The 20906-nt window shown below is 38.4% G+C and overlaps 4 protein-coding genes across 5 annotated transcripts; 1 reads left to right on the plus strand and 3 right to left on the minus strand.

Annotated features, from left to right (window-relative positions):
* Nucleotides 1-1206: 1206 nt before the first annotated feature.
* btr09 (bloodthirsty-related gene family, member 9) lies at nucleotides 1207-13733 on the minus strand. Of its 2 annotated transcripts, none has more exons than XM_082148721.1 (8): nucleotides 13574-13733; nucleotides 4415-4470; nucleotides 3777-4327; nucleotides 3428-3523; nucleotides 2733-2966; nucleotides 2525-2663; nucleotides 2183-2209; nucleotides 1207-2032 (listed from the first exon to the last, which is right to left on the minus strand). In XM_082148721.1, exons 1-8 carry the CDS (start codon nucleotides 13627-13629, stop codon nucleotides 1485-1487), a joined length of 1707 nt encoding a protein of 568 aa, XP_082004847.1. In that variant the 5' UTR covers nucleotides 13630-13733; the 3' UTR covers nucleotides 1207-1484. The 2 variants fall into 2 exon arrangements, with proteins under 2 accessions (XP_082004847.1, XP_082004846.1); XM_082148720.1 differs by having other exon boundaries at nucleotides 2733-2995; nucleotides 3424-3523.
* On the minus strand, nucleotides 4880-6986 carry LOC309483115 (uncharacterized protein). Its single transcript, XM_082148761.1, has 3 exons — nucleotides 6335-6986; nucleotides 5848-6255; nucleotides 4880-5612 (listed from the first exon to the last, which is right to left on the minus strand). The coding sequence occupies exons 1-3, from the start codon at nucleotides 6458-6460 to the stop codon at nucleotides 5016-5018; spliced, it is 1131 nt and encodes a 376-aa protein (XP_082004887.1). The 5' UTR covers nucleotides 6461-6986; the 3' UTR covers nucleotides 4880-5015.
* LOC309492921 (uncharacterized protein) lies at nucleotides 8098-11113 on the minus strand (the record flags this gene model as incomplete). Its single annotated transcript, XM_082161960.1, has 4 exons — nucleotides 8098-8174; nucleotides 8339-8403; nucleotides 8585-8737; nucleotides 11027-11113. 4 exons carry the CDS (start codon nucleotides 11111-11113, stop codon nucleotides 8105-8107), a joined length of 375 nt encoding a protein of 124 aa, XP_082018086.1. The 3' UTR covers nucleotides 8098-8104.
* A 1210-nt stretch (nucleotides 13734-14943) lies between the features above and the next one.
* faah2b (fatty acid amide hydrolase 2b) lies at nucleotides 14944-20847 on the plus strand (the record flags this gene model as incomplete). Its single annotated transcript, XM_082148739.1, has 11 exons — nucleotides 14944-15195; nucleotides 16173-16255; nucleotides 16346-16482; nucleotides 17286-17495; nucleotides 17692-17811; nucleotides 17911-18046; nucleotides 18133-18250; nucleotides 18387-18506; nucleotides 18972-19080; nucleotides 19230-19418; nucleotides 19835-20847. The coding sequence occupies 11 exons, from the start codon at nucleotides 14944-14946 to the stop codon at nucleotides 20008-20010; spliced, it is 1650 nt and encodes a 549-aa protein (XP_082004865.1). The 3' UTR covers nucleotides 20011-20847.
* Nucleotides 20848-20906: the final 59 nt, after the last annotated feature.

The raw sequence follows: 20906 nt of genomic DNA on the forward strand, positions 1-20906 counted from the left end.
TAACAGTTAAGGTCTTATTATATAGGCCTATTTGTGATATGCAAATGTATAATAAATTGATACATAACGACAGTAGGATTATTATTTATTTTTGTATTAAGTCAATGCACTATTTACAAGTACAGTTGGTTAGTAGCCTATATTTTATAGCCAATCATTTCTAATCGTGCTTTGAGAAACTTTATACGAAGACAACAACATGCTATCAAATCTATTATTTATGAATTATTAAGCAAGACAGTGTTGACTTATTTATGAGCTTAAAAGTGCTATAGTTTTGACGACAGCATTGGACACCCTTCAGTTATTTTAGGTTTATTACATGTGTGACGTCACTTATATATATATATATATATATATATATATATATATGAATAGTTCAGATGCAAAAGCCTCTAAATGCCATCTGAAATTTTCTTCTAAAATGATACTTTTTTTTATCAAGCTTGTATATTTAAGTTCAGTAATTTTACTTAAATGACAATTAATAGGTCATTTTCATTGCCATTTAAGTGAAATTACTGAAATTTAATATACGAGCTTGATTAAAAAAAAGTATCATTCTAGAAGAACATTTCAGATGGCATTTAGAGGCTTTTGCATCTGAACTCTTCATATATATATATAATTCAATTAAAAACGTTTACGACTATGTTTTAGTCCCCCTTTAGCTTCGTATCATATATGACCTTTTGACTGATGAATTTCATAGTGCAAGAGCACATCTCACGGTAAATAAAGTACACATCTGGCCTCTTGAATAAATGAGTCATGGTTGAGCGCACAGAGCTTATTAAATTGCTCCTCTTGCTGTTGTTAATGGGTGTAGAATTGTTATTGCATGCAGCAGCAGAACATGAAGGAGTGTGTATCGTGTGCTCACGTGTATACCATGTAGAAACTGCTCATAGCCTACTACTCCTACTGTATACTGCTGCCATCTAGCGGCATGAGACTAATCAGAAGATAATGTGCCCAAAGTTAAGATCAACCTGAACTAATATGAGGGCTATAGTAGAGGGGTCCATGCTTTTTAAGTCATGCATTCATACTTAAAATATGAAAACATGTGTTATACACTATAGGAATTATTGTTGCAATTAGCTATCATCAAAACTTATTATGTACAATAATGTATGTATTAATGTAATAATGTAGTAACAATGTACATAAACCTGTTTAAATAAATGAAAGATATTTCATGGATAAAGTTCAGATTTTTTATTATGCCAGGCAATAATTGAAAAGGTATGATTATTTACAGGTCATCATCACATCATTACACTCTGACGTGCAAAAAATAATTTCCTACAAAAATGCTAAACATTTATAATTACTGCAGTATATAGATTTGTACAGTCTGTAATCAAAAATGCATATATATCAATCTTTAATACAAGCACATACATATATCCTGATTCAGATTCATGATTATATTTTTAAAAATCATCATCTAGGTCTAGGACCTCTCATTTGGGTGTAATTTATTCATTGTAACCGACAGGTGAAATGATCAGTGGTGCTGAATGTTTACCTTTATCAATAGTCCAAGGACTTAAATAAGGATAGAGTTTCTCAGTAAAAGACTGATTGGTGAAAGAGTAGATATGAGACCTGGACTCCACATCATAAAAGGAGACCAGACCCTCCTCATAATCCACAAACACACCCACCTTCTGGGGCTTCACTTTTAGGGAGAGAGACACAGGGGAAGACTCACAAGCTTTATACATGTTCTCATTACTTTTCCACAAAGTCCAATTTCCCTTCTCAGGACACAGGGACAGATCCCCCTTCCTGTTAATGGATTCTCTTGCCACACCTAAACACCACTGTGTCTTTCCCTTTACCTGAACCTCAAAATAAAACCTCCCTGAGGAAAAACCCTCCTTTCCCAGCACAATAATATATTTATTAAACCTCTTGTAATTGTGTGGGTAGTCATGCTTTATGTTTCCAAGTCGCACTTGTTTTCCATCTTCAGATAGGGTCAGTTCGGGGTGTGCTGTGTCAGGATCCAGAGTCACATCCACTGAGAGAGAGAGAGAGAATTTGAATCACAGCTCCATAACAGAAAGATTGTGGAATAACAAGTTCAGTCAAACTGGAATGCTGTAAATCTCTTATCAAGTTAATTTAAGGTACTGTGAGAATATATATGAGTGCGTATCATACACTGTACCTGCATACTGCTGGATCCTCTTCATCACTGTGGCATACATGATAACAAAATATGATGAGATCTTTATTTACATATAGACATTTATGAATTGAATTCTTGTTTAAATGCTATAGGGCAAATAATACAGTACACTGCAGACTGATGCATGTTATTAAATGTGCTTATTTAAGAATAAAATTGATGCAATGAATGAATTAATTAATTATTTGAATGAATGCAAGGACCTTACATTAGCAAACAAAAAAAAACCTGCCTTTTTTAAAAAGTGACTGTTTGTAAAAGTTTGATCATCATGAACTGAGATAAGACAATTATTGTGAAATAAGAATCTGTGAAACCTACCAGTTTGACTGAGTTTCTTATCTAGAGTGTCCTGCAGCTGAGCCAGAGCACTCCTCAAAGTCTCCACACTCCCGCAAGTGTTAATACTGATCCCAGTCCAGATCTTGGTGTCAAACGGGCTGCACAGGGATGGATAAGTCTACAGCAGGAGAGAAGCATGTTGAGTGTTGTCCTGTGATGTGCTGTGAGCAGAGAGACAGACACTGACCTGTAGGAGGTGCAGGTGATCTTCAGTGTGTGAGAGCTGCTCCAGCTCAGTGTTTCTTCTCTTCAGCTCAGTGATCTCCAGCTCCAGCTCTTTAATGAGCTCTTCAGCCTGTTTCTCTTCTGCTTTCTGCTTCTGCTCCATCACCTCCAGCAGCTCAGACTGACAGCCCTCAATGGAGCGGAGCAGATCCGTGAACAGCTCAACACAGTCCGCTTTCTCTTTTTCAGTGTTCTTCTGATTAGTCAGAATCATGAAAAAAAAATCTTTACAAAAAAAAAGTGTCTAATGAATCAAATATTTACTTTTCTATAAATATTATATAATAATAAATATATATATATATATATATATATATATATATATATATATATATATATATATATGTGAAGAGTTCAGATGCAAAAGCCTCTAAGTGCCATCTGAAATTTTCTTCTAGAATGACCATTTTTATAAAGCTTGTATATTTAAGTTAAGTAATTTCACTTAAATGACAATTAATAGGTAATTTTCATTGCCATTTAAGTGAAATTATTGAACTTAAATATACGAGCTTGATAAAAATGATCATTCTAGAAGAAAATTTCAGATGCCACTTAGAGGCTTTTGCATCTGAACTCTTCAAATATATATATATTATATATATATATATATATATATATATATATATATATATATATATATATAAACAAACTTGCTTTTCTCAGCTTTACTGAGTGTTGGATTTCTTCAGTTTTCTTTATTCTGTCTTGGATCATTTGCAGCACATCTGTCTGTGACTTCATCAGCTGGGTCTATAGACAGAACAACAGCAAAAATAATAATAATAACAACAATTATGATGACAATAATAATAATAATAATAGTGCCTTAAAAGTAAGGTTCTCAAGGCAGAAAACAAGAATATAAAAACAGTATATAAACATACATGAATAATAAAGTAAAATCATTTAAAAGCTATCCAAAAAAAAAAAAAACTTAATTATTACGTCTGTTCTTCTCTTTTTGAGTATTCTAAAGACATGTTTTTATTTAGCTATTTCCTACCTTCTTCTTTACACTCTCCTCCTCTACAAGGACGTTGTTGTGATTCTTGTGTTCGGTGACAGTGCAGATCACACACACACATGTCTGATCATCTCTACAGAACAGCTCAAGAGGTCTGTCGTGTTTCTGACACAAATGATCTTGGAGATTCTTTACAGGGTCAATAAGTTTGTGTTGTTTTAAACCTGGAATTGTCAAATGATGCTTCAGGTGAGCCTCACAGTAAGAGCACTGACACACAGGGCACGACTTCAGGGCTTTCAGTTTCGTCTTCGTACAGATGTCACACAACACTTCAGGTATTTTCAGACGATTTCTCTTTTTATAGAGATCTACAATGGCTCTGAGTGTTGTATTGACCTTGAGCTCAGGTTTTTGGTTGAATGTTTTTTTACATATTGGGCAGTTGCAGTCCTTACAGTTGTCCCAGAATTCTTTTAGGCAGATCTGGCAGAAGTTGTGTCCACATGGAGTGGTGACTGGATTGGTGAACACATCCAGACAGATGGAACACTGGAGCTCCTCAGTCAGACCAGTGGAGGATGACGGGGCTAAAAAAAAACAAAGATATTTCACAAATGAGGAAAATTATTACGTCTTTCAAGCACTAATCCATTATTTTTGTGGGTTAGACTTACATAAATCCAGATTCCTGGTCTCTCTTGGTTTTGGAGATGCTGCCAGTGCTTTTGCCCTTTTAAAGATTTAAATAAATAAATAAAGCCACATTAAGTCTTATTTCACAACAAAAATCATGACCAGTAGATTCATAGAGTAAAACAACAACTCATACATATCAATACTTTTTTTTTCTTTTTTTTTCGCATTGTCAAAAACTTTAAAATAAAAATAATAATAAAATTCAAGTTATATATTTTTTCATCTCATGTTAGCTATAACTGTCACGAATTAGATCCAATGAAGACGATGAACATTGAAAAGTAACAAGATTAGTTTAATAAATAACTCAAAGTAATAACCAAGATGCGAGACAGCGTGTAACGCACAAACAGTGTGCACTTAACACAAATAATAACCGACAATGAACATTGAACAAAGAGGAACTTAAATACACAGATGAACAATGGAGACAACAGCTGAAGACGATGAGTGAAGACGATGATGATAGCTGGCAGGTGCGGGTAATGTTGAAGGAGGTGCATGTGTGGGCCAAGGAGGATGCTGGGAAATGTAGTGCAGACGGAGACTAACAGATGACAGTGACGATGACAGTGACAGTTAGCTGGTGACTGTGACAGTACTCCCCCTCCCGGCAGGCGCGTCCACGGGAACGTTCTCCGGAACGGACACCACTGTCTCCGGCACAGACACTGGCACGGACACCATCGTCTCCGGAAAGGACACCACGGACACCAATGTCTCCGGAACGGACACCAGCATCTCTGGAATGGACACCAGCGTCTCCGGAACGGACACCACCGTCTCCAGCACAAACACCAACGTCTCCGGAACGGACACCAACGTCTCCGGCACGGACACCAACGTCTCCGGCACGGACACCATCGCACGTCTCCGGCTCCGGCACAAACACCAAAGTCTCCGGCACGGACACCACCGTCTCCGGCACGGACACCACCGTCTCCCGACACCAACGTCTCCGGAACGGACACCAGTTTCTCTGGAATGGACACCACCGTCTCCGGGGCGGACATCAACGTCTCCGGCACGGACACCACCGTCTCCGGCACAGACACCAAAGTCTCCGGCACGGACACCAACGTCTCCGGAACGGATACCAACGTCTCCGGCACGGACCCCACAGCACGTCTCCGGCTCCGGCACAAACACCAAAGTCTCCGGCACGGACACCACCGTCTCCGGCACGGACACCACCGTCTCCCGACACCAACGTCTCCGGAACGGACACCAGTTTCTCTGGAATGGACACCACCGTCTCCGGGGCGGACATCAACGTCTCCGGAAAGGACACCAACGTCTCCGGCACGGACACCACCGTCTCTGGCACAAACACCAAAGTCTCCGGCACGGACACTACCGTCTCCGGCATGGACACCAACGTCTCCGGCACGGACACCACCTTCTCCGGCACGGACAGCACAGACACCAGCGTCTCCGGAACAAACACCAGCGTCTCCGGAACGGACACCACCGACTCCGGCACAAACACCAAAGTCTCCGGCACGGACACTACCGTCTCCGGCACGGACACCAGCGTCTCCGGCACGGACACCACCTTCTCCGGCACGGACAGCACAAACACCAGCGTCTCCGGAACGGACACCAACGTCTCCGGCACGGACACCACCGTCTCCGGCACAAACACCACCGTCTTGGGCACAAACACCAAAGTCTCCGGCACGGACACTACCGTCTCCGGCACGGACACCAGCGTCTCCGTCACAAACACCAATGTCTCCGGCACAAACACCACTGTCTCCGGCACGGACACCAACGTTTCCGGCACGGACACCACCGTCTCCGGCACAAACACCAACGTCTCCGGCACGGACACCACCGGAGACCGGCACAAACACCAAAGTCTCCGGCATGGACATCAACGTCTCCGGCACGGACACCACCGGCACAGACACCAGCGTCTCCGGAACAGACACCAGCGTCTCCGGAACGGACACCACCGTCTCTGGAACGGACACCAATGTCTCCGGCACGGACACCAACGTCTCCGGCACGGACACCACCATTTCCGGCACGGACACCAACGTCTCAGGAACGTTGTGAAAAAGTAAAGCAGAGATTACGACTTTGATGCAGAATCATGAACCTCGGGAATTCTGGGAAAAGCTTGGGGGACAGCCAGAAGAAATCAAGAAACATGTCCCAGATGACTTCACTCCTGTTCAACCCAAGCTCTATAAAGTTGGCTTGGGATACCTTGAACTTCCTCAGATCAACTACAAACTGTCTGTGGAGCAGACTTGCATTACTGTGGGCCAGAACTGGGCCCTCATTAAATTATGGAATAATAAATAAATTAAAATTAAAATAGGCCTATTTGTGGAAAGTTCAGTTGATTTGAAGTTCAGTACGCTCAAAATGTCCGGTCAGCACAAGTCCGATGCTCGGAAAAGGAAAGAAAAGAGAAGAAGAGAAGAAGAAAATAGAGGCCATTTCTAAACTAATCCCAGCTGGCATTTTAACATAGAGTCAGCGTTGAATCAACGTCAGGTGTCAGTGTTGGATAACCATTGGATTTTGTTTAGATTTTGCAAATCTAATCAACGTTGAAATAGCAACGTCATTCCAACGTCAATCTAATGAACGTTGAAATAGCAACGTCATTCCAACGTCACGTTTCTCAACATAGGTGATTTCGCCAACATTGAATCAATATTGATTTTGGTTTAGATTTTGCAAATCCAATCAACGTTGAAATAGCAACGTCATTCCAACGTCATGTTTTTCAACATAGGTGAATTTGCCAACATTGAATCAATATTGATTTTGGTTTAGATTTTGCAAATCCAATCAACGTTGAAATTTTAACGTCACTATAAAGTCCTGCTTTTCAACAGTTTATTTTGTTAAACTGTTTTCACTAAAGTATTGATCTGTTCAACAATAACACCAAACACCTTGAAACGGATACATAAACACTAAGTTTGCGGACACACAGTCAACTAGGAAGAAGCCAATTGGTCAAAGCAAGACCAGGAAGAAGATTAATAAAGACATTTCACTGACGTAAGAAACGTGCTTTATTGCATGGCTGCAAGTGTGCCAACATTTCACACAACATCATTTTACACGTGTCGAACTTTAACCTTTAGAAAAACGGCCCAAACATTGGGCAACATTGAACACGGCTGGTTAAATCTTCCCTTCTTGTTACTTCTTTCTGCCACCGCCACCTATCCTCTCTGGTGCATATTTCAATTATTTGGCCATGTATTCGTCTGCTTTTGTTGTAGTTGTATCAAATGAGCTCAAGACAGCGTCTGATGAGGGGGAAAAAACAGATCATTATTTGCAAACGTTAACCTCTCAAATTAAAATATTTTGCAAAAATCAACTTCTGTGGAATTGCCAATGTTTCAAGTATATAAATTAGTATTTATCAAAGTGCAAGGTCATTGATAATCATGTGCTTGGGCAAGCAACAAAAGGCAGTTGGTAGGAACCAGTGCTGCTGGTAGAGAAGTTAGTCTAGACTAGCCCAGAATGGAGTATTATATTAGAGCATGCTCTGTAGAGTCCTCCAACTAAAATGATTTCTTCATTTCTTATGAATTATTATTCTGCTTACTATATTCAATTATTTAAAACATTGTTACAAAACTACTATTTTAAAGCAAACTCACCACAGATTATCTTGTAGAGACTGGTCTTCATGAACCCGCAACCTTCCCACTTCTTCCTCTGAGGCTCATTATGGCCATCATTTTATTTGTCATAGTTCTGCCATGGTAAAACAGATTTATATTAGAATATTATATTGCAATCAAGTTCATTATGAAAATGTAGCAGAGAGTGAGTAAGTGGGTGTGTGGGGGGAGTGCATGACAGTATATGACAGGGAACATCACTGTAAACTAATGCAAAAAAGGAACAAAGTTACTTACGCAGCTATTGACTTCTTCACATGGTCTGCAGCATCAACGCCTCCCAACGTCTTAAGATGTTTACCCTGAAAAGAACAAGAAACAAGAAATTAAAAATATAACCAGAAAAAGTGGTCAGTAGAGTCCAGACCTCCACAAAGCAGGCACATGATGAGAACGAGGAGTTTGTGGTCACCATAGTGAACAAGCCAATTGTCATAATGAAACTTTGCCAGCACTTTACAAGATTAATTATGTAAAACTTACCAGTTCTGCTCCCTCATTCTTGTCCTCCAAGCGATTCTCTAAAGCTTCAAGCTCTTCTTCAGTGTTTGCCGGCTTCACTTCATAACTTGTTCCAGCAGATATGAATTGTATCCTTGATTTCGACAAGTAGCTGAAGAACTCTCTTCTGGAATTCTAGCCAAAAAAAGAAGCGATTGATTATTATTTTTATAATGTATTGAGTACGCTCTACACCACAAAATCCAAGTTTTTTCATTTGCCCAATAAAAATGCACTGCAAAAACTCAAAATATTAACAAGAATATTTATGATATTTCTAGTCAAATGTCTATTTTCTATCAAAAAAAAATCTCATACAGTTAAAATAAGACACCTAAAAAATAACTTGCATTTAGACAATTTTCACTAGAAAATTGTCACTAGACTCCACCAATGCGTGTAATTGTGCATTTTGTCGTCTCCATTTTTTGTGATACATCTGGGAGTGTAAAACATAAAAACTAAATATTTTTAAGCCTAAATTTTTTATAAAGAAAATCATTCAATTTGAAAATAAGTCATAAAAACATTCAATCAAATGAGGGCTGTGCTCATCATTTTTTAAATAATATCTTCCACATCAACTTGTATTTAAATTTTACAAAAATGTAAATGATTTTTGTTTTAAGGGTTAAAGGTACAATATGCAAGAATTTTTTTGCCACTAGAGGGCGCTACATTCCAAACAACAACAACGGCGTAGCTTGATGACGATGTGAAAGAGCGTGGAATGATGGGAACTGTCGTTTTAAACTCCACCGTGGATGTAAATCAGTCTGAGGGGAATCGAAAAATCATGTTCATGGATGAGGCTAAGTTCTGTTTTTATAAATGTTGCGTTTAATAACATGCTTTTTGTGGCGAGGGGGGCGTGGCTCAGCGCGGTCTGTGATGGGAGAGAGAAGAGACGAGCAAGTAGGTCAAGTGCAAATGACGAACCTGTGTCTTATTGCAGTATTATTGGCGTGGAGAGACCGCTTATAAGCCGCGCTGGAACGAGAGAGAGACTGGAGAGAAAACTGGACGCAGAGAAAGAAAACCGGTGGATCCGAGCTCTCATTTTTGAACTGTTTTGTGCCGTCGCGGTTGCCACGGTGAATGCGCGTTGTGCGCGGCTTTTGTTTGTTTTGCTTTATTTTAATAAAGTACGAGTCCCAGTCACGCCGATCCCTGTCTTCTTCCTTCCTGACTCTTAAACCTCATCACACTTTTATTTCATTAAAATGAATTAACCACAAGAAAAGTAAGGTTTAACATTGGTTATCATAGATGTTACTGTATTTGTTGAATTCGTTGTTGTGATAACGCTGCGCAGTTTTACGTGTTCTAAACAATTGTTGTAAAAGTACATTCGAACATGCCCACATCATTTGCCAAAATACTGATTAATCTTTATGTATAACACATGCTATGTTTATTTACATGGCCATAAACACCAGACGTGATAAACAATGTTTAAACTAAACACAAATCTAAAGCAATAATACTTTCCTTACATAAACATAACTATTACCGAATGCTACATTTGGAAAATATAAAATTAAGCATGCTTTGTCGACAGAACCAGCTGCAATCGGTAAAGAATAATTGTGTACCATAACGACTGCAAGAAACAAGCTAAAGTTTGTAGTAGCTTGATAGACGCTACAACTTCCGCATTTGTCCAGGACTCCACGCAGTACGAGCGGAAACCGAGGGTAACGCGGATATGACGCAATTGACTGGCGACTCCCAGCTCCCCCCTGCTCTAACGCCCCGTTTCCTTGGTTAAAATCGCAATTTTCTCACGATTTAAAAATAGTTGGAAACATTTGGGATATTGTAAGTAATCAACTTAACAAAATATATAACACTGGTCTTGAGATTTTGGGATATTTTAATGCAAAATTCTTACATATTGTACCTTTAAATTACTTTCAGATTCAAATTGATGGTTGGGTTAGGTATGGGACAACTCACCGTTGAAGGAGACTTTCAAGTCGTGTTCTTCCAAATCTCTGGAAAAGAGAAGGAAGAAGAATTTGAAATCTCAACCTTATTTTTAAAGTTTGTGGATGGAAAGTGTGTCAATGTGCCGCGTTCGACCAACAGAGACATCCCTAACACTAGCGCGCACACACTCCCTAGCACACAACGCGGTTCGCGGTTAAACTAGTCTGCACGCGCGCGCGCGCGCACACACACACACACACACACACACACACACACACACACACACACACACACACACACACACACACACACACACACACAGAGATAACGGCGGTTAGCTAGCACACAACGGCGGTTCGCGGTTCAACAAGTCTGTGCCCATACACTATTAATTAACACAATACGTATTAATATACGGCCCAGAGTCAGGCACACACAAATTTATTTAGGAATTTTCTAGTTATAAAATGTGACTTCAAAAACTTTGCTTACCGTTTGAGCTGTTACCCCCAAATTCACTCCGAACCGGTCCAGGTCAGAATCTGCCTGACGATGACGACACAGACCCACTTCGCGCATGCGCAATCGGGTGTTGTCTGGAACCGTCAGAGCCAATAGAATCACATTTGTGTGATGGACAACCGCCGTCCTCCAATCAAGCTCTTGTATTGGACGATATTCCATTTCAAAATGATCAATCAGACTGAAGTTGCTCTCAAAGTACGCCGGGAGATGTAGAAAGCGTCTCAATTATCTATTGGCTGATGTGTATTTATTTTTATTTTATTTATTTTTTTATTCCTTATGAAAACGTGAATTATATCTTAATGATTTTTGTATAACAAGATCAATTTCTTTTTTCGGCAAATTGTAACAAATGTGTTATACAATAAAAAAAAAAAAAATAAAAAAAAAAAGATGTAACATTAGAAAGCGCTTTTATCACGACTCAACAAACGTTTAATTCAGAGTTGATCTTTCAACGTTGTATCATTATTCATGTATCAACACTTTTAACAGTTGATCAGCATTGTTTGGATGTTGGAACGTTATATTTCTACTGATATATTTCAACAAAATGTTTAAAAGTCATGGTTGTAAAAAATAATGTTGATTTGACGTACAACTCAAAAATTTATTTTTATTTATATGTTGAATCCGTAGTGAGTTAACAACTCCACTTCAACTATTTAGTGTTCAACGTTGTTTTGACGTTGAATTAATGTTACTTAACAAACGTTTAATTCAGAGTTGATCTTTCAACGTTGTATCATTATTCATGCATCAACACTTTTTCAACAGTTAATTGATCAGCATTGTTTGGATGTTGGAACAACGTTATTTTTCTACTGATATATTTCAACAAAATGTTTAAAAGTCATGGTTGTAAAAATAATGTTGATTTGACGTACAACTCAAATTTTATTTATATTTCTATGTTGAATCCATAGTGAGTTAACATCACCATTTCAACCATTTGGTGTTCAACGTTGTTTTGACGTTGAATTAATGTTTTTTCATAAACTGACATTATTTCAACCACATTTAAACGTTTAAGGTCAGTCGAATGCCAGCTGGGAATATTTCTTAAAAAGGTGGTGACGGTGAAGCTGGAACTAGTAAAGTCAGCGTAGAGCAAGGTAAGAAACAGCGCAACCAACGTTTACGAGCCTTGTCAGGGGTTTTCCTGCATTGAAATTTTTTGGGCGGCCGCCAAAGCAAATTTTTGTCCCGCCAAAGCCTTGTTTGATCGGTGAGTGATAGAATGACTGCTGCGCCTGCGCCTGCCCCGGCCGCGCGCACTCTCACGTCTTCAACGTCGAGTGCTGTCTTGATCTCTCTCCCTCGCGCATATTAATCAAAATCAATTGATAGTAAAAGGTCGGAAGACCGCAGTTTCACGTGGAACATTTGGAGATTTTTTCTCTTGAATTACCACGCGGTGTGAATTGTGCAAAAAAAAAAACCTTGCCTTATATCTTCTCTAAAAGCGTTCCGCCCATTCAGCATGCCATTAACCACAATTTCAGTAAACGAAAAAACCTATCCAGTGATGAAATGTTTTCTGTGTTGACACAAATCTTGTGCGATGTCCTAAACTGCCGAGATAATCACACAATGCTGCAGGCTATACGTCCACTAATGACACGTCCAATACGCAAATGATGACTCATTTGAAACCGATTCACTTTAATGAATGGTTAAAACAACTGATCTGTCCAACACTGAATCGGTGTATAAAGAATCGGTAACACATTACAATAATGTTCCATTTATTAAACTCTACATTAGTTAACATACTATTAATAAACTGCACTTCTTCAGTATTTTTATTAATATTAATTTTAATATTTAGGCTACTATAATAGCCTACATTATTGAAATTAAAAGTTGTATTTGTTAACATAGTTAATGCATAGGAGAGGAAGAGCAAGGGAAAAGGAGAGATCCCTTCGCGGGGGGCCCATCTAAGATTATCTCGTCCTGGGCCCAGGAAAGACTGTCAGCTGGCCTGCGTATACTGCATTAACAGTCCCATCATGTACACTTTTATTTTTGCATGATGCTGCATGCATGCCAGTAACTGTCAGTATAAGTAAGTGTAACATGGCCTGCGAAAGAAAAACCAGCGGTCAAACAAACAAAAGTTGGCGCATGTGCCACTTAGCATAGCGGAATGTGCCAATGGCTTCAGTAATACCATGTCACATTAATGTTAATACCGCCTCTTGCGTGACATTATTATGAATGATGAAACAGTTTTTGCTGCTTAATATTTTCTACAAAAAATTTTTTTTTTAGGATTCTTTGATGAATAGAAAGCTAAATGAACAGAATTTATTTAAAATAGTTTATTAAATTATAAATGTATTTACTGTCACTTTTATTCAATTGAATGTGCCCTCTCTGCAGCTTTTAAAAGCAATCAAATGCTGATCGCATTTCAGTGCTGTAAAAAGAGCATTTGACTCATACTTAAACCTGGATTGCTCTGTTTTGTCTCAGACAATAACATGACACTATATGTCTTTCACGTACCTGTGAGTGTCAGCTGCGCTCTCATGCCTCTTACGTATGAATGGATGAACAAACATTCTGTTGTCTAAAGATAAAAACGTTTCCAAAAGGTTCCCAAAATTTTCGGCTTAGTTTCATTTCACTGAAAGCTCCCGCCCACCTACATTAATCCCATAGCTCCTCCCATATTTTCTTACTCACATGAAACAGATGAAGTTTTACAGCTTTATTGTCTGTTTGACACATGTGTTCATTTGTATAAGTGTAAGAGGGTTTTAAAATAGGGCATGAAGAAGAGGTAAGCAAAACGTTGATACAATATTTGTTGTTTGGAACATTTGTTAAGACAAAGGCCTGTGATAAACATCTGGAATATATATTTTTAAGACATACCAGATGACTATTACATAAAGAATAGTACAGATAATACTTGTGAAGCCCTTTAGACACCAGTTCACTGCTGGAGGAAGCTATGACAAATGAAAAGCAAAAACATTTTAATTTCAACAGTGTCACAGCATTTGTGCCATTTATATCTTTTTACATATGAGAGAGAGAGAAAAACTACAATATTATGCATAACTAATAAAACATTTTTTTTCACATTAAAGGTATAGCAGAGGATGTTTTACTTCCTGGTGGGTAGTCTAAACTATTGGTCCTCCTAATTGTCAATCATTCTAGTGAATCAATCAAACTTTTCAAAAAGTGGAGAGGGCGGGTCTTATCTAAAATTTGGAAAGATCCTCCGCTATACCTTTAATTAAAAGTATGCTGAATCACCAACTATAAAGTCAATAGTATAAAAGTACAGTATGTCAATAGTATAAATTGCCTTTTTAACTAGCTGCTAGTCATCACACATATTACAAGGAAGGAACATTTTTTTTTTATAAATATCAGTTTACAGGACAGTTTTTTGTATTGTACAAGAATGGGACTCTCCTTAGATCAAAGTATTAACCTGGCTTTTCTCACCCCATTGACCCTTATTGGCCCAAGTGTTGCATCTGAACCTGTGTACAAAACCTCCTCATTTATAAATGGATCGTATCATACCTGTGATACCATATCACACCGTGTTTGTTCATTCGCCAGAGGAGAACTGGCCCCCCGACTGAGCCTGGTTTCACCCAAAGTTTTTTTCCTCCATACTGTCACCTTGATGAAGTTACAACAGAACTGAATCAACACTGAACTGACTTCAGCTGAACAGCAGCCGAAATGCATAATATCCTGTTATAACTGTAAAACTGCTTTGAAACAACCTGTATTGTATAAAGTGTTTTATAAATAAAGGTGACTTGACCATAAGTGTGGTGACTGCATAAGTATTGTGATTGATACACAGGAGATAAATAAGGTCAAAGTTCAGCGTCTACAGGGATGAAATGCTAGGGGTGTGGCATGTGTACACTGCTCTTTTCATCTGTTGCATCATGATCTCTGCTCTCCCCACAATGGCTTTGACAATCGGAGAGCGTGTGCAGCACTGGCTCCTGGTCCTCATGCCTCGGCTGTTCTTGGCTCTCTTTAGGCTGGTCTCACCCGGCTCAAAGCGACCAAAACATCTCCCTCCTATCAGAAACCCACTGCTTACTCTCTCTGCAGTGCAACTGGCTGAGAAGATACGCAGAAGAGAGGTTTGGGCTTTAATTTGCATTAGTTCTGTCATGGCTGAGAATTAGCAAATGTATAGAGGCTACTTGTGAACTTAATGAATGAAAAGAAGGCTAATCAATATAATCAATTATTTTATCTTAAGGTTTCTTGCTGGTTTTTTTTCACAGATAAATCTCTGTTTCTATTATGCAAGGCAACAATGTCTGTAGTGTGCACTAAAAGAATGACAGCTCAGCACCAAACTTAAATGTAACTTGTTGCTGTAACAGTGTCTCTGTTCCAAAGGTTTAAATCAGGCATGCTTTATTGCATATATCTATAGGCTAGATGGTAATCTTGAGTTATCTTGTTGACTTTATCATGGATAAAAGTAACAAAGGGTTCTGAAGCCAAAATGTTCTGGCACACCATGGCTCACTTTCCTGACCTTTATGTCCAAAGCTCCAACACGTGGAGAAAACATATATTGCACTGTGCTTTATTTGTTGTTTACTAAATAACACGAGACATGCCATTAAAAAAGCCTTAAAATTGTCCAAAAAAAAAAGAAAAAAAGTTCAGTAAATTGTTTAATTAACACACCCTCATGTAGTAACAGCTCTTTTTGACTTTGTTCTGTGGAACACAAATGAGATTGAAAAAAACATGATTAATAAATAAATAAATTCTATTCCACAAAAGAAAGTCATATAGGTTTGGAATGACATATGATATATAAAGTATCAATTGAGAGAATGTTTACATTTTGCTTTTTTTTTGTTGAAAATTACATCCTTTTTTTAAAGAAAACTATTTACACTACAGGCACTGCGAAGTATGATAAACAATGTTTACAGGGTCCTCTGATAATGTCTGTGAGTGATTATGTACGCAAGTAATATAAGTCCTAAAAAACATCACTTCACTTACATATTCACCACTGTAGATAGAGCTAGACTGAAACACCCTCTGGTCTTTTGTAATACTGAACATTACCCTTTTTGATTTGTAAATTCAGGTTACTAGTGTGGAGGTTGTGCAGGCCTACATTGACAGGATACAGGAAGTAAACCCACTGCTCAATGCTTTGGTCAAAGACAGGTGAGCACTCGCTTTATAGAGCTGGCAACAACATTTATGGATGACTGAACAGGACATTTCACTATAAATGTCCACTGTCCTCTCTTTCAGGTTCTCATCCGCCCTTCAGGAAGCCGCTCATGCAGATAAACTAATAGAGGAGGAGAATGGAGGAGAGGAAGTTCTGAGGAACCGATTTCCACTGCTGGGTGTTCCACTGTCTGTCAAAGAGTCATTCGCACTACAGGGTGCACTTCCCAGAATCCTCTTTGCCTTGCATCCATCCACACAGTATCACCCTGACTAAGTTTATTTTGAGATAAAGTCTATTTGACTGTAATTCTCTCTATTTAAACAGCTATTTGCAAATAGCAAATAACGTGGGCACAAAATACTGGGTTACGCTTTATTTTGACAGTCCCCTTTAGACATTCCACTAACTCCAGTTAGGGTTAGTAGAATAGGTTGACATGTACATGCATAGGTAGTCACTAGAACGTCTGTTGGGGGACCATAAAAATAAAGTTACTTATAGTTAGAAGAATGTCTAAAGTGGACCATAGAAATAACGTATTACCAAATATTGATTTGAATTGTTCTCTTAAAGCTTCTGCTAAGAAAATCAATGGACCTATCAATGACTAACTGATTGTACTGAAAATGACTGGTGAAAATGATTGTACTGGTATGGACAATGTACGGTTTTGGACTAGTACTATTTGTTTTCTAAGTGCAAGCTTCAAGATTGGTAAAATTCTAAAACAATGTCAACTAAAATCAATATCTTTACAATATCAATATCAAATGTGTCAACATATTTATTAATTTAAATAAATATTGAAAAAATATGCAGATTTAAATATGTCAAAACTGATAGAATATTGCTTCAGAATAAATTATATTTATATATGCATTTTTATATTTTTTTACGGACAAGCAACTTTTTTTTACTCGGACAAGTGAATGACCGAGCACATGACAAGGCTTAATGTTGAGCCCTGCTGTATAGGACAGTAGAAATTATTCATTTTTATGTTATCTGCTCCCACAGGTATGCCCAATTCTGGCGGGTTGAAATCCCGGAGTAGAGTACTTGCCAATGTGGATGCTCCTCCTGTGGCTCTGTTGAAGAGAGCTGGAGCCATTCCTCTAGGTGTCACCAACACCAGTGAGCTTTGCATGTGGATGGAGTCCAACAACCACCTCTATGGGATCACCAGTAACCCCTATGACCTCGAGAGGATGTGTGGAGGAAGCTCAGGTCTTGCAAAAAAGAAAAGAGGAATATTTTTTATAAATCTTATATAAATCTTAAACTCATTAAGACTATACAAAAATTATACTTCATTGGTCACGGTTTCAATTTCATGTTTTTTTGCACTGATGTTCAGCTTAACATAACATTAAAAAGTTGATAATTAGCCATAAACTATTAAACATCGATTCTTTCTTGGTAGGTGGAGAGGGAAGTATCATCGGTGGTGGTGCATCTGTGATGGGTATCGGTTCTGACATTGGAGGAAGTATCCGCATGCCGTGTTTTTTCAATGGGATATTTGGCCACAAACCTTCAAAAGGTATGCATTTTGCTGTAAGGAAAATCAGAAAAACATCTTTCTGTTAATAGGAAAAATAGGGTGTATCTTATCATAAAGGGAGAGTTTATTTCATTTCAGATGTGGTTTTAAATGACAATCAGTTTCCCACATGTTCTGGTCTCCAAAATGACTACCTGAGTTCTGGTCCAATGTGTCGCTACGCTGAAGACCTGCTCCCTCTTCTGAAGATAATGGCTGGGCCCACTGCAGACAAGTACTTCTCAAATAAATATAAACCAGAAAATGCAAATATTGTTTTTTTTAAACAAATTAGTACTGACACCAAGTATTATTTTCTAGGCTCTTCCTCTCAAAAGAGGTGGATCTGAAAAAGTTACGTTTCTTCACTGTAGAAGATGATGGTGGATCTCCATTGACATCTCCAGTAGACAGACAGCTCATTGAAGCTCAAAAGAGGGTGAGAAGCAAACCAAAGCAACTACTACATTATTTGCATTTAACATACACACATATTTCTGTAATCAGCTGTATTGGTTAATATATGCAGAATACTAATATGAGCCTTATTTGAAAAATGTTGTTTCTGTTCGCAGGTGGCTGCACGTTTAGAGGCGGATCTGGGAGTTACAGTTAAAGAAGTTAGTTTTCCTCAGCTCAAATACTCTTTTCAGATTTGGGACACATTCTTGGCTCTACCTGACAAAGATGGCAAGGTGTGTAGTACCATAAGTTACTTAATATTCAGTATTATCATCTATCTGACTGGAACGAATTCGTTTCGACACTGATCGACACTGTTATTGAACTGAATCAACATTGAACTGCCTTGAGAGCTGCTTATAGCTGAACTTTACACTGAACCAATATTGAACTCGCTTGTCTTTTTAGAGCTACTTTACAGCTAATTTAAATTTGTCTCATACTGGATACATTTGACATCACTCGACATACAGTATTTTCCTGTTTATTACTGTGAAGCTGCTTTGAAACAGTTTGTATTGTATGCAGCGCTAAAATCAAGTTGACTTGACTCGAGTACTTTATGAAAGACTCGGTTGCTTAAAGTCTATATTGTTTACTTGCTTTCAACAAATGACTGTAGCAACTAGCAACCACAAAAAACATGGTACATGCAGAGAATTAGAGCAAGTTTGAGTGTGTGTTTGTGTTTATTCCAGCCTCCACAGTCTTTTGTTGAGCTAATGGCAGATGGAGGCTCTGTGTGGCCTATTTGGGAGCTAATAAAGAGGACATTTGGAAGATCTGAACACACTGTGGCTGCTATTGGTAAACTCTAACACTGATCTAAATACTGTATAGTAATTTTTGGCAAAGTCATGTTGTTCAGGGTTGAATAATTGGGGCTTGTTCGGATCTTGTTCTTCAAACTAGCAACTGGCAGGAGACACATGTATTTCCCTTGTGGCTGATTTCAGGTTTGGCTCTAATGGAGAGTTCTCACAGCTCTAAGCCATCTCAGTTCATGCTAAAGCAGAAGGAAGAACTGCAAAGAGAGATGGAGGATCTGCTGGGGACAGATGGAGTGCTGCTCTACCCCTCTCATCCTCTTCTCGCCCCCAAACACCACCACCCCCTATTTACCCCATATAATATTGGTTACACAGGTAACAGTTGCTTAACTAACAATCTCAAACATAACCCTTTACTAATGTAATTTAGCTGATCATTTTTTTGTTAGCAGTTACCATGTGTCAGTCTCAATCATTAGAACCAGAGATTGTTGGGCCTTTATCATATATCATATATTATTAAACACACAACGTCCACTTTTGGAAATTTGATGCTCTTGATCTGGGCCATAGATGTGGAGTCCATTAAGTAACAATAACCTTTTATATGTCTATTACGTCAAGAAATGGATTATAAAAGTTACTTCAATATTGAGTTTATCTTTGCAGCAAGGCTAATCAATAACATTAGGAGTGTCAAATAGATGTAGATGGAAATCCTTTAAATATACAGCAAAGAATATATATTAATATAATTGAAACCGCTTTCACTTGTTTTCACCTTTTTCTAGGGATCCTGAACATCCTCGGCCTGCCGGTGACCCAGTGTCCACTGGGATTGAGTAAGGAGCGATTGCCCTTGGGCGTGCAGGTGGTGGCTGGGAAGTTTCAAGACCGTCTGCCCTTGGCTGTGGCGCTCTACCTCGAGAAGACTTTCGGAGGCTGGGTCGATCCTGGAGTGGCTTGAGCAGTGAAGACACTGGAGGAAATGCTGGATCTAGGCATGACATAGCAAAGCAAGTTTCTCAGGAATAGACAACCTCAACAAACAATGATTTAAAGGGATAGTTGACCCAAAAATGAAATTTCTCATCATGTACTTGCCCTCACGTTGTTCAAAACTCATAGGATTTTCTTTCTCCTGTGAAACACAAAAGAAAATATTTTGAAGAACATTAGAAACCAAACAGTTTTGGTGCCCACTGCCCATTTGGACAATGGACAAAAACACTGAAACATTTATCAAATGTCAAAATCTTCTTTTATCACCTTCTTTCTTCCACAGAAGAAAGTCATACAGGTTTGTAACATGAGGGTGAGTAAAGAAAGCTAAGGTCTTTAGTAAGGAAGCGTAATCATTTAAGCAGCATATCTTAAGAGAATGCTTTAGGGATTTTCTAAATAATTCTTTTGGGTCCTACCTGATTTCAGTCAAATGAAAAGTATACCATGTAACTGTTGTGCTGAATGTTGTCTTTAAGGAATCAAGAGTACTCAAAAGCAGAACACATTTTCACTTGATTCAAATAATACATAGCTATTATTGCAAACAGAATGTAATATAATCCAAATACCTTTAAGTTAAAGATATTGACTTTTTAAACCATTTGTAAAATATGGTTGAAAATACCCTTCAATTAAAACTTATGGTTGAAACATTCACCTGGAGTCATTGTTCCACTTCAGAAACGTTGCACTGTACCAAGGGTTTCTTATTTCAGCATTGTCACCCATGTTCATAAAATCTGTTCAGTATTTGTGTCTCAGACTTTTGAACACAGATACAGTGTAAAAATAACAACTAGCAAGAAGTAGGTTGTGTCAGTTAACTGGCAACCAATATTATTTACAATAAGGCTTCAG

Source organism: Leuciscus leuciscus (genome assembly GCF_965113295.1).
Source record: "Leuciscus leuciscus genome assembly, chromosome: 2".
NCBI classification, from domain to species: Eukaryota; Metazoa; Chordata; class Actinopteri; order Cypriniformes; family Leuciscidae; genus Leuciscus; species Leuciscus leuciscus.